General features: G+C 42.9%; 2 protein-coding genes across 2 annotated transcripts in view; one reads left to right on the top strand and one right to left on the bottom strand.

Moving 5' to 3' along the window:
* Positions 1-14466, bottom strand: part of LOC132393865 (gonadotropin-releasing hormone II receptor-like) — a 174279-nt gene that overhangs the window by 56371 nt on the left and 103442 nt on the right. The gene's annotated exons all lie outside the window — the stretch shown is intronic.
* LOC132393634 (gonadotropin-releasing hormone receptor-like) overlaps positions 1-14466 on the top strand; it is a 60013-nt gene that overhangs the window by 37739 nt on the left and 7808 nt on the right. Inside the window, exon 2 of the mRNA XM_059969053.1 lies at positions 12566-12773. Within this exon, the coding sequence (XP_059825036.1) occupies positions 12566-12773 (208 nt within the window). The remainder of the gene's footprint in view (positions 1-12565; positions 12774-14466) is intronic.

Here is a 14466-nt window from a genome sequence, read left to right as displayed (position 1 = left end):
GAACAATACAGCACAGTACAGGCCATTCAGCACACAGTGTTGTGCCGACCCTTAAACACTGCCTCCCATATAACCCTCCACCTTAAATTCCTCCATATACCTGTCTAGTAGTCCCTTAAATTTCACTTGTGTATCTGTCTCCACCACTGACTCAGGCAGTGCATTCCTTGCACCAACCACTCTCTGAGTAAAAAACCTTCCTCTAATATCCCCCTTGAACTTTCCTCCCCTTACCTTAAAGCCATGTCCTCTTGTATTGAGCAGTAGTGCCCTGGGGAAGAGGCGCTGGCTGTCCACTCTATCTATTCCTCTTAATATCTTGTATACCTCTATCATGTCTCCTCTCATCCTCCTTCTCTCCAGAGAGTAAAGCCCAAGCTCCCTGTGGTGAACTATGTGCCTGTCTGGACACTCCCCCTTCTGACTGCTCCTGTGGCTCCTCCCACAGGCCCCTGTATAAAGGCGATCGAGGTCTGATCCTCTGCCTCATTCTCCAGGATGTAATATGATGGTCACTCACTGCTGGTTCCTTCTTCAGTCAATAAAAGCCGATATCTCGCCTTACGTCTCAGAGTGAGTTATTGATGGTGCATCACTCCCTTAATCTCTGATCATAATGCATACTCTCTAAACTAGGCAAAATCTTGGTAAATCTCCTCTGAACCCTTTCCAATGTTTCCACATCCTTCCTATAGTGAGGCCACCAGAACTGGACACAATACTCCAAGCGTGGCCTAACCAGAGTTTTATAGAACTGCATCATTACCCAGTGACTCATAAATTCTATCCCTCAACTTATGAAAGCTAACACACCATAAGCTTTCTTAACTGCCCTATTTACCTGTGAGGCAACTTCCAGGGATCTGTGGACATGTACCGCCAGATCCCTCTGCTCCTCCACACTCCCAAGTATCCTGCCATTTACTTTGTACTCTGCCTTGGAGTTTGTCCTTCCAAAGTGTACCACCTCACACTTCTCCCGGTTGAACTCCATCTGCCACTTCACAGCCCACTTCTGCATCCTATCAACATTTCTCTGCAATCTTCAACAATCCTCAACACTATCCACAACACCACCAACCTTTGTGTTGTCTGCAAAATTGCCAACCCACCCTTCTACCCCCACATCAAGGTCATTAATACTGCTATGTACCCCGTAACTGGGTCACTTACCAGCAAAGATAGAGAGGTCCGTTGAAGTCTGATGGTACTATTTTTAACAGTATTTATTGGTAAAAATACACAAAGATAATATCAATGCAAACATACAGATAATATACGTCATCAATACTAAGTCTAACAGTGCGGGTATGATAATAATCTTTTCCGTGGCTTTGTATCGCTGAGAGCCAGGACATTCCAAACATCTCTCTCTCATTTCCTGGGTCTCCTGACCTGAATTAGTAATAATCTTGCAATTCTCAAAAAGGAGGGGGCCACTCTGCACCCCTCAGAGTTGGATACAGGCGTAACACCACCTTTCTTCAACGCGTTTTTACCATCGGTAAAAACAAAGTAATACAGAGTCTTACAGGATTTTAGAATCTAACACAATACAAAAGTTTTTTTTCACTACAGAGTAATACAGTTATACATTCAATTCAGCATCTAGATGGTTACCGATTACATTGTCACTTCCTTTAATATCTTAACATCTTGTACCTTACTAAAGTCTTGTAGCATCAGACTCCAATTTAATAACCACCTATTTTTAGGTCTTATTTTTCTTTAGCAAACAAAAACTAAAGAGTTGTGATCTTAGCTTACGGGTATACTACAAAAGTTCATGCAAATACTAATCTTTATGTTGCTTTCAAACTTAACAGGCAGGCTTCCATGGGGGTTGTCTTTTATTATCCACATGCTTTGTCAAAATCCCTTAAAACCGACTTCTGCTATTTAAAAATGGCGTCCCCATTAACCCTCACCTCTTTTCCGGTTAATTCCCACGTGGGGAGCTTGTGCACCCTGGCAAAATAGGCTTTCGTCCGCTCCTTCCATAGGAGTTATTTTTTCAACAATGTGTTCCAAACCTAGACCCTCTTCTGAATTTCCACCCAATTCTTTAATTTTACGCAAGTTGCTAGTTTTCTCTTCAGGACCCTTCAGGCCATTAGTTTTCAGTTTAAACTCTTTGTTCAAACAGCATATCAAATTCTGCCTTTTCACACCACATTCTGGAATAACAATAGCGTGTGGGGCCCCTTTACCTTCCAACTCAATCTGTAATTGTAGCGTTCTCGCTCGGGTGTAATGAAACGCCAAATTAAACGCCGAGATAAACCACAGTCAATGAAACAAGGTCGCAGTAAGATTAACCATTTACTGTTCACTCTTCACATTAATGTATGGTGAAAAATGTTGATAAAACAATACAAGATTGATACAGTATTTGTTCCCTTCTTGATATCACATTTTAATTGTAAATACTTGTAAAAGTAAACTACAACTACATTGCATTAAAGTGCAGCATATAGAATTTACCTACGCCATTGACTGCTTTAAATACACTTCAATGCAAACTATCCGCAACTCTTTAACTAACGAAAACATAAACATTATCAACCATCGTTACTTTTAACAGGATCGGCATTAACATTTTAATTCAACATATTGCTTATCTATTAACTTACAGCGTTTCTCTCACTGTGATTTCTAATGCTTACAAACAACTTCTTGCGCGGGTCTGCCTCGTGCGAGCCCCCGCCCTTGTGTTGATCCCAAACCGGTATTTTCCCACAAGACGCAGCGAAACCGGATGTGACGTCATTGCATGCTGATATATTTTACAGGCAATGAATATACTTTAAACAATTCTAATTCTAACTAGAAAATACTAACAAATGAATTACTAAGCAAAAATATTATAAACTAAATAACTGCCATAAAGGCAACACAGTAATTGAGTCACAGGCTTTGTGGTACCAAGCCATTGTCGCTGTAGCCTGGTTGCTGCTTCTGATATCAGCCCAGCCTTTAAATTTTCTTCATTCAATTTGGGAACTACACATTTCCCTTTTCCTTCAATAATAATATTCAGCTCACCACCTTTTAACACACCTTCGAGCACAAACACCTGGGAACTCTCACTTCCCATTATTACCAAGGTTAACCCTTTCTTCACTGAACCAAGTCCATCTGACCCACAAGGACTGCATTCCTTTTCAACTGAATCAAATACCTCAGATTTTTTCTGAGCTCCATTACTAGGTTCATCCACATGCATCCACATCTTGGACACACTCAAACGGGACATTTGCCTTTTCCAGGCTTTCAATACCTGTACCCTTTTCAAATTCAAAACTCCCCTGATCCTCCCAGCTACTCTCTGGGCAACTCCCTTCCGAAGTAAACTCAACCTCGCGGGCTGAAACAACCTCATCTGCCAACCCAGCAGATTTCTTCAAGGTAATGGCATCCTTTTCATTTGGACTGCCCTCATTTCATTATCGGGAACACTTTTAGAATTTTCAACTTCTTCTAACAGTTCTGCCAAACCTGACAGATTATCCAAGTCCATCTCTGGACCTTTTAAACAGCTCTATCTGTTTCTCATCTTTATTTCATGCCTCTAGAACTTTTCCCCTCGCTAAGGGTGGGTCTACCTCTTCTCCCTTACTCTCTTTCACTTTACTACTCTTCGTTTTACCACCCTCTAAACCCTCGTGGTACAGGGTTAGGGTTAGGGTTAGGGTTCCCATCTCGGCCAAATCGATACTGGCCAGATTTAAACTGCTCTCGTTCTCAGCTGCCTTTCTCGACATGTTGCGAGTGATCACGCATGCGGGATAGATCTTGGAATCTAGGGGTGGGACCTCCACCGGCTGTCTCGTCAGTGTCATTGCTGACCAAACCTTACCACCGGCTAAATCATTACCTAGAAGGATGTCCGCGTCAGTTCTCGGGGATTCTGATAGCACCCCCATTTCAACTGGTCCAGATACCAGCTCACAATTCATAATGATCCTATGCAAGAACACCATTTCTGTCCCTTTTCCTATTCCTTTCACAGCTACCATTCCCGTCTTGTGACCAAACTCCAGTACCTTACTGCTAATCAATGACAGTTCAGCGCCCGTGTCTCTCCAGATCCACACGGGAACTGGTGGGTCTCCCTCCCTCACAGACACGGTTCCGTTTGACATACAAGTCTCAGACCCTTCTCGTACTCTGTCTACCCGGGGATCTCTTGTCGATTTACTGATTACCACGGCACATCCGATAGGGACTGCTGCTTTCCCTTTTCCTGTCTCCTTCCTCAGAGCAAAGCACCTAGATGCAATATGTCGCCCCTTTCCACAATTAAAACAGGTCAAGCCTAGAAATCTCTGGCCATCTTGCCTCTCCTCCTCAATCTTACCACTAGCTCCCGGTGGGACCTCTGCCTTAGCCGGCGGGCATTCTCTATCATTCCCATGGTCTCTCTGGGAACCTTTATTCGAAGAAAACTTTGCTTTGTGGGTTAGGGCATATTCATCTGCGAACCTAGCAAATTCGGAGATGGACTTATTCGGCTTCTCATTCAAATACATCCGGATATCCTCCGAAACACAACCTTTAAATTCCTCAATCAGAATTAACTCCTTGAGACACCAAAAATCCTCTTCTACTATTTCTGCTATACACCAATGGTCCAAGAGCACACCCTTCTCATAGGCAAACTCGGTATACGTCTGATTCCACCCTTTCTTTAGATTTCTGAACTTTTGTCTATACACTTCAGGTACCAATTCATAAGTCCAGAGAATGGCCGCTTTTACTTTGTCATAAATCTCCGCCTCTTCCTCCTCCATGGACAACGCCGTATATGCTCATTGTGCCTTCCCTTTTAACACACTTTGTAACAATGCCACCCACTGCTCTTTGGGCCACTTCTGATTCACTGCCACCTTTTCAAAAAGCAAGAAATAACTATCAACATCCGTCTCCTCAAACGGAGGTACTAACCTCAACTCCCGACTAACATTAAACCACTCCTCTCAGTCTGACCCTTGATCTCTTCACTCTTGCCTTAACTCCTCCATCTCCAAGTCATGTTTCCTCTGTTTCTCTGCCTCCCTCTCCTTCTCGGCTCTTTCCTTTTCTTTCTCGGCCCTCTCTCTCTCCTTTTCAGCTGCTTCCAGCTGTTTTAACTGAATTGCATGTTCCAACCTTAATTTCTCCAACTCTAACTGAGCCCTCCCACTAGCTGGTACCTCTTCAGGGATATTTTCTAATACCTCAGCTGCGAACACATTCTTCTCAATATAATACTGAGTTATGGCCCTTCGCACCTCCCGCGTTTTCATTGACGACCTCACCTCTGCAAGGTTTAGCCCTTTCACCATACTTATCAAGTCCGATTTGGTGGCCGCCTCTAGCGCCTCCAGAGTCAGATTTTCTATAAATTAATCCACATCCATCTTTGCTGGTTTCCCGTCTGGCTACCCGCGTACCAAACCCAAGTTTGGACTTACAAGCCCAATTCACTGGCCTCCCAATTTGGTGTCAAATCCCGAGACAAGAACCCCAATTGTTACATACCCCATAACTGGATCACTTACCAGCAAAGATAGAGAGGTCCGTTGAAGTCTGGTGGTATTACTTTTAACAGTATTTATTGGTAAAAATACACTAAGATAATATCAATGCAAACATACAGATAATATACGTCATCAATACTAACTCTAACAGTGCAGGTATGATAATAATAAGAAATAAGTTCTATCGTTGTCTGGGGATAATGTATTGTCTGATGGAAATATAAAAGTCATTAGCTCATTCAGGCTGCAGCTTTTGGTTGGAGAGAGAGACAGAGGTTTAGAACTTGCCCGTTTTCCATTTTATGATGTTGATCCTTTGAAATGGCATCGGTGGTGATCTCTTCCTTAGCTAAGCCGCCTTCCGTGGTAGGGCCTCAATCCCAGGGCAACGGGAAAGGACACATGTGGGCCCTCCACTGGCTGTCGCTATTAAACACTGTCACAGGACTTCCAGCATTTCTCCTGATGCGTGTCAAGGGGCTGTTCCCCAGACCCTCATTTATCCTGACTCACAGGTTCTCAGATGTCAATCAGGGTGGAATGATGCCATCCCCCAACCAGCCCACGTTGCCTGAGGGCTTCCACAAAGCACAGTACTCAATACACAATTCCGTCTCAGAGAGACATTGGCCTTTTCCGTGGCTTTGTATCGCTGAGAGCCAGGACATTCCAAACATCTCTCTCTCATTTCCTGGGTCTCCTGACCTGAACTAGTAATTATCTTGTGATTCTCAAAATGGAGGGGGCCACTCTGCACCCTCAGAGTTGGGTACAGGCGTAACAATACAAATCACAAAAATTAGAGGTCCCAGAACCAATCCTTCTGGGACACCACTAGTCACAACCCTCCAATCTGAATGTACTTCCTCCACCATGACCCTCTGCTTTCTGCAGGCAAGCCAATTCTGAATCTACCTGGCCAGACTTCCCTGGATCCCATGCCTTCTGACTTTCTGAATAAGCATATCATGTTGTACCTAGTCAAAAACCTTACTAAAATCCATGTGGATCACATCCACTGCACTACCCTCATCTATATGCCTGATGACCTCCTCAAAGAACTCTGTCAGGTTTGTTAGACATGATCTGCCCTTCACAAAGTCATACTGACTGTCCCTGATCAGACCATGATTCTCTAAATGCCCATAGATCCTATCTCTAAGAATCTTTTCCAACAGCTTTCCCACCACAGAAGTAAAGCCCACTGGTCTATAATTACCTGGACTATCCTTACTACCTTTTTTGAATAAGGGGACAACATTCACCTCCCTCCAATCCTCCAGTACTATTCCCGTGGACAACGAGGACATAAAGATCTCAGCCAGAGGCTCAGCAATCTCTTCCCTCGGCTCATGGAGCAGCCTGGGGAATATTCCGTCAGGCCCCGGGGACTTATCCATCCTATATATTTTAACAACTCTTACACCTCTTCTCCCTTAATATCAGCATGCTCCAGAACCTCACTCATATTGTCCTCACCATCTTCAAGATCCCTCTCATTGGTGAATACCAGAGAGAAGTATTCATTGAGGTCCTCGCTCACTTCCACAGCCTCCAGGCACATCTTCCCACCTTTATCTCTAATCGGTCCTATCTTCACTCCTGTCATCCTTTCGTTCTTCACATAATTGAAGAATGCCTTGGGGTTTTCCTTTGCCCTACTCACCAAGGCCTTCTCATGCCCCCTTCTTGCTCTCCTCAGCCCCTTCTTGAGCTCCTTTCTTGCTACCCTATATTCCTCAATAGACTCATCTGATCCTTGCTTCCTAAACCTCACATATGCTGTCTTCTTCCATCTGACTAGATTCTCCACCTCACTTGTCATCCATGGTTCCTTCACCCTACCATTCTTTATCTTCCTCACCAGGACAAATTTATCCCTAATATCCTGCAAGAGATCCCTAAATATCAACCACATGTCCATAGTACATTTCTCTGCAAAAACATCATCCCAATTCACACCCACAAGTTCTAGCCTTACAGTCTCATAATTTGCCCTTCCCCAATTAAAAATTTTCCTGGCCTCTCTGATTCTATCCTTTTCCATGATAATGTTAAAGGCCAGGGAGTGGTGGTCACTGTTCCCCAGATGCTCACCCACTGAGAGATCTGTGATCTGACCCGGTTCATTACCTAATTACTACATCTAGTATGGCATTCCCCCTAGTTGGCCAGATAGGGAAACAGATCCTGGAAAGGTGTAATAATAACAGAGTTGTCGTGATGGGAGATTTTAATTTCCCAAACATAGATTGGCATCTCCATACATAAATACATTTCCATTTGGTGTACAAAGGCTGTAATAAATCTGGTCAAGAAGAAAAGAATGGCTTACAGAGAGCTAGGTAATGTTGGAGATCCAGAAGATTATAAGGCTAACAGGAAGGAGCTTAAGAAGGAAATTAGGAGAGCCAGAAGGGGCCATAAGGAGGCCTTGGTGGGCAGGATTAAGGAAAACCCCAAGGCATACTACAAGTATGTGAAGAGCAGGAGGATAAGACGTGAAAGAATAGGACCTATCAAATGTGACATTGGAAAGTGTGTATGAAACCGAAGGAAATAGCAGAGGTACTTAATCAATACTTTACTTCAGAATTCACTATAGAAAAGGCTTGTGGTGATAATAGTGATGACTTGCAACAGATTGAAAACCTTGAGCATATAGATATTAAGAAAGAGGATGTGCTGGAGCTTTTGGAAAGCATCAAGTTGGATAAGTCACCGGGACTGGATGAGATGCACCCCAGGCTATTGTGAGAGGTGAGGGAGGAGATTGCTGAGCATGGCTTTGTCAAGGGCAAGTCATGCCTTATGAGCCTGATTGAATTGTTTGAGTATGTGACTAAACATATTGATGAAGAAAGAGCAGTAGATGTAGTGTATATGGATTTAAGCAAGGTATTTGATAAGGTACCCCATGCAAGGCTTATTGAGAAAGTAAGGAGGCATGGGATCCAAGGGGACATGGCTTTGTGGATCCAGAACAGGCTTGTCCACAGAACGCAAAGAGTGGTTGTAGGCGGGTCATATTCTGCATGGAGGTCGGTCACCAGTGGAGTGCCTCAGGGATCTGTTCTGAGACCCTTACTCTTACTGATTTTTATAAATGACCTGGATGAGGAAGTGGAGGGATGGGTTAGTAAGTTTGCTGAAGACACTAAGGTTGGGGGTGTTGTGGATAGTGTGGCGAACTGTCAGAGGTTACAGCAGGACATTGATAGGATGCAAAACTGGGCTGAGAAATGGCAAATGGAGTTCAACCCAGATAAGTATGAGGTGGTTCATTTTGGTAGGTCAAATATGATGGCAGGACATAGTATTAATGGTAAGACTCTTGGCAGTGTGGAAGATCAGAGTAATCTTTGGGTACGAGTCAATAGGATGCTCAAAGCAGCTGCGGAGGTTGACTCTGCAGTTAAGAATACGGTGTATTGGCCTTCATCAGTTGTGGAATTGAATTTAGGAGCCGAGAGGTAATGTTGCAGCTATATAGGACCCTGGTGAGACCCCACTTGGAGTATTGTGCTCAGTTCTGGTCGCCTCACTACAGGAAGGATGTGGAAACCATAAAAAGGGCGCAAAGGAGATTTACAAGGATGTTGCCTGGAACGGGGAGTATGCCTTATGAGAATAGGTTGAGTGAACTTGGCCTTTTCTCCTCGGAGTGACAGAGGATGAGAGGTGACCTGATAGAGGCTTTTAAGATTATGAGAGGCATTTATCATGTGGATAGTCAGAGGCTTTTTCCCAGGGCTTAAATGGTTGCCACAATAGGACACAGGTTTAAGGTGCTGGGGAGTAGGTACAGAGGAGATGTCAGGGGTAAGTTTTTTACTCAGAGAGTGGTGAGTGCATGGAATGGGCTGCCGGCAAAGGTGATGGAAGCGGATACAATAGGGTATTTTAAGAGACTTTTGGATAGGTGCATGGAGCTTAGAAAAATAGAGGACTGTAGGTAAGCTTAGTAATTTCTAGGGTGGGGACATGTTTGGCACAACCTTGTGGGCCAAAGGGCCTGTATTGTGCTGTAGGTTTTCTATGTTTCTATCCCCACAATTGCCAAGGTCTTTTCTCCTGGAGAAAAGTATTCATTAAGTACCTCCTAGGACTCCGGGCATACATCTTCATGACCACACCTGATTGGTCCCATTCTCACACGGCTCATCCTCTTGCTCTTGACATACTTGTAGAGTTCCTTGGGCTTTTCCTTAATTGGATGGGATGTACTCCAGGGGAGTACATGGGAGGCGAGGGAGGAGATTGCTGAGCCTCTGGCGATGATCTTTGCATCATCAATGAGGACGGGAGAGGTTCCAGAGGGTTGGAGGGTTGCAGATGTTGTTCCTTTATTCAAGAAAGGGAGTAGAGTTAGCCCAGGAATTTATAGGCCAGTGAGTCTTACTTTAGTGGTTGTTAAGTTGATGGAAAAAGATCCTGAGAAGCAGGATTTATGAACATTTGGAGAGGTATAATATGATTCGTCATCGTTAGCATGGCTTTGACAAAGGCAGGTGTTGCCTTACAAGTCTGATTGAATTTTTTGAGGCTGCAACTAAACACATTGATGAAGGTAGAGCCATAGATGTTGTGCATATAGATTTTAGCAAAGCATTTGATAAGGTACCCCATGCATACCCCATCATGGAATTGAATTTAGGAGCTGAGAGGTAATGTTGCAGCTATATAGGACCCTGGTCAGACCCCACTTGGAGTACTGTGCTCAATACTGGTTGCCTCACTAGAGGAAGAACATGAAAATCATAGAAAGGATGCAGAGGAGATTTATAAGAATGTTGCCTGAATTGGGCAACGTGCCTAATGAGAATAGGTTGCGTGAACTCAGCCTTTTTTCCTTGACAGAGGATGAGAGGTGACCTGACAGAGGTGTACAAGATAATGAGAGGTATTGATTGTTTGACAGTCAGAGGCTTTTTCCCAGGGCTGAAATGGCTAGCATGAGAGGGCATAGTTTTAAGGTGCTTGGAAGTAGGTACAGAGGAGATGTCAAGGGTAATTTTTTTTACACAGAGAGTGGTGAGTGTGTGGAATGGGCTGCCAGTGGCGGCAGTGGAAGCGGAAACAATAGGGTCTTTTAAGAGACTCCTGGATAGGTACATGGAGCTTAGAAAAATAGAGAGCTATGTGTAAGCCTAGGTAGTTCTAAGGTAAGGACCTGTTCGGCACAGCTTTGTGGACCTTTGTTGGCACAGTATTGTGCTGCAGGTTTTCTATGTTTCTATGTTAATTCTGCTCACCAAGGCCTTCTGAAGTCCCCTTCCGGCTCTCCTAATTCCATTCTTAAGCTCCTACCTAGCAGCCTTGTAATTTTATAGAGCTCTAACAGTATCTAGTTTCTTGAACCTTTCGTAAAGGTTTCTTTTCTTCTTAACTTGATTTTTTACATACTTTGTACACCATGGTTCTTTAACTCTACCATACTTTCCTTGCCTCAATGGAGCATACCTATGCCGAACTCCATGTAAATATCCCCTGAACATTTGCCACATTTCTGCCATGCATTTCCCTGAGAGCATCTGTTCCCAATTTATGCTCCCATGTTCCTGCCTAATAGTATCATATTTCCCCCTACCACAATTAACAGTTTTCTCAAATTGTCTGCTCCTATCCTTCTCCAGTGTTATGGTGAAAGAGATAGAATTGTGGTTACTACCTCCAAAATGCTCTCCCACCGAGAGATCTGACACCTGACCAAGTTCATTTCCTAATGCCAGATCAAGTACAGCCTCTCCTCTAGTTGACTTATCTACAAGTTGTGTCAGGAAACCTTCCTGAACACATCTAACAAACTCCTCCCCATCCAAACCCCTTGCATTAAGGAGATGTCAATCAATATTAGGAAAGTTAAAATCTCCTATTTGTCTATTTTATTTGTCTATTTCATTTGTCTACTTGTAAATACTATTTTTTCACAATTTTTGGGCAGATTTTGTGTTTAGCCCTTGCATTAATGTGCTGCTGTGGCTTACCATCTGTATTTTTCAACTGAAGACACTCAACAGGCACACTTACCCACACCTGATAGTGAGCTGTAACATGGTCCAAGACTATGAGCTCTATCAAGTCATCTTTCATCTGCATAGCTTTCTCAACCTATCCTCATAAGGTATGCTCTCTAATACTGGCAGCATCCTGGTAAATCTCTGCACGCTCACTAAAGTGTCCACATCCTTCCTATAATGAGGCAAATAGACCTAAACACAATACTCTAAGTGTGGTCTAATCCCCCCACCTAATGAAGGCCAACACACCATTGAACTTAACCTCCTTCTCAACTTGTGCAACAGCTTTAAGGGATTTATAGACTTCCCCAAAATCCCTCTGTTTCTGCACACTGCTAAGAATCTTAACATTAACTTTGTAGGGCATAAGGCATAACCCTATTATGCCTTCCAGTTAAACCTATCAAAGTATATCACTTCATGCTTTTCTGCCAATCTGCCAATTCTCAGCACCTCTGCATCCTCTCTATATCGTATTGTTACCTTCTAAATTATCCATAATGCCAAAAACCTTTGTGTCATCTGCAAACTTACTCATCCATTCTTCCACTTCCTCATCTGTTATTTATAAACATCACATAGAGCATAGTTCTCAGAACATATCCCTGCAAAACACCACTGGTTAGCACCTCCAAGCATAAAACACTCCAAATACTACCATCCTCTGTCTTCTGTCTTCTGTGGGCAAGCTAATTCTGATCTATGTTGCCAAGTTTCCATGACTCTTATGCCCTGTGACTTTATGAATGAGTTTTCCATGGGGAAATTTTGTCAAGTACCTAATAAAATCTATATATGCCACATCCACTGCTCTATCCACATCAATCAGTTTTGTCACTTTGTCAAAGCATTTGATCAAACTCATAAATCGTGGATTGCCCTTCATAAAGGCTTGCTGACTGTCCCTAATAAGAATATGTTTCCCCAACTGTTTATAAATCTTGCCCATAAGAATCTTCTCTATTTGTTTGCCCACCTTTGATGTAAACATATTTTGATTCTCTTTCTCTTTCACTTTTGCAGCTATGGCTCTTCAGAATGACCCACTACACAGAACCATGCTTCTTCTCACAGTGTGCAACTCTAGGAGGCTTTCAGGGTCAATGGGACAAGGCCTTCTACAACTTCTTCACCTTTGGATTCCTCTTTGTTATCCCGCTAATTATCATGCTGATCTGCAACTTCAAAATAATCATCAAGATGACAAATAATCTGCGTCCAAACTTCAATCGTATGTCCTCAAACTTTCTCATTGTCTACTTATAGGGTAGGGTTTCATTTTTAAAAAGGTATAATTTAATTATTGACAAATTAGTCTTTCGGTTTAAAATCTTAATTCATCAAAATTAAGAGAAAATTTAAATACTACAGGTAACTAGAGATAAGAGTTCTTTAATGAGACTTGGGTAAAAAGTAATCTGATAAACTGTTCTGATTAGAGAAGTTTCTAAGCCATTTTGGCCCTTTTAAGCCATTTGGCCGATTGGGTTTCTCCACAATTTCATCATGACTGATTCATTTCCTCTGCCTTAAATATGCATAAGGACTTGACATCCACAGCTGCCTGTGGCAAAGAAATCCACAGATTCACCACTCTCTGTCTAAGGAAATTTCTCCTCATCTCCATACCAAAAGAACACCCTTCTATTCTTAGGCTGCATCATCTGGTCTTAAACTCTCCATAGGAAACATCCTCTCCACATCCACTCTATCAAGGCTTTTCACCATTCAAAAGGTTTCAATGCTGTCAACTCTCAGTCTTCTGAATTCTAGTCAAAACAGGCTCAGAGACATCTAATGCTCTTCATATGACAAGCCATTCAATATTGGAATAATTTTTGTGAACCTCCTTTGAAGAGTCTGCACATTTATTTCCACTACCAAAGTGCATGCCAATGCATTTTGCAACATTGTATTTAATTTGCCACTCTTGCCCATTCTCCTAATCTAACCTGCAGTCCACCTGTTCCCTCAAGACTAACAGCCCTTCCACCAGTCTTCACATCATCTGCTAACTTGGCAACAAATCCATCCATTCCATCATCTAAATCATTGGTATACAGCATAAAAAGAAGCTGTTCCAACATTGACCCCTGCAGAACACCACTAATCATTGCCAGCTAACCAGAAAAGGATCCTTCTATTCTCACTTGCTGCCTCATACCAATTAGCCAATGCTCTAATCATGCCAAAAACTTTCCTGCAATACCATGGGCTCTTAACTTGGTAAGCAGCCTCATGTGTGGCACCTTGTTGAAGGTCTTCTGAAAGTCTAAATATACAACATCCAAAGCATCCCTTTTTCTATCCTACATCTAATCTCCTTAAATAATTCCAGCAGGTTTGTCAGGCAAGATTTTCCCTGACTGAAATGATACAGACTTTGTCCTATCTTGTCCTGTGTCACCAAGTTTTCCATAACCTCATCCTTAACAATTGAATTCCCATTGATAGTCAGACTAACTGGTCTATATTTTCCTTTCTGCTGCAATCCTCGTTTCTTAAACAGTGGAGTGACATTTGCAATTTTCCAGTCCTCTGGCAACATGCCAGAGTCCAATAGTTTCTGAAAGACCATTGTATATGGCCTATCAGCAGTGTCAACAGAATTTAACAAAAAGGGATTTCTCACAGGTCGGCAACAGTTATTTAAAAAGGGAGCTTTGAGAGCATTTCTCCATTGTACGTGGCCTATCAGCAGCTATAAATGGAGCACCAATCGTGAGCTAAATAGCAGGGAAGGTTCAGGCATAAAAGGGACATACTGTCTAGTGGAGTGGTCATCGATGGAGTGATCTGAGGCGGAGTGGCAGGGCTTTGGCTCATTTGGGCTTCGGCAATAACGGGCTGCAGCTCAATGACCTTTGTCTGGTTAGGGAAAGTGAGGAGGTGATAGAGAGGAGCTATAGGACCTGGGACCTGGG

Source organism: Hypanus sabinus, chromosome 5, assembly GCF_030144855.1.
Source record: "Hypanus sabinus isolate sHypSab1 chromosome 5, sHypSab1.hap1, whole genome shotgun sequence".
Taxonomy (NCBI): domain Eukaryota; kingdom Metazoa; phylum Chordata; class Chondrichthyes; order Myliobatiformes; family Dasyatidae; genus Hypanus; species Hypanus sabinus.
The sequence above is the reverse complement of the archived record's forward strand: the minus strand, read 5'-3'. Positions and strand labels throughout refer to the sequence as shown.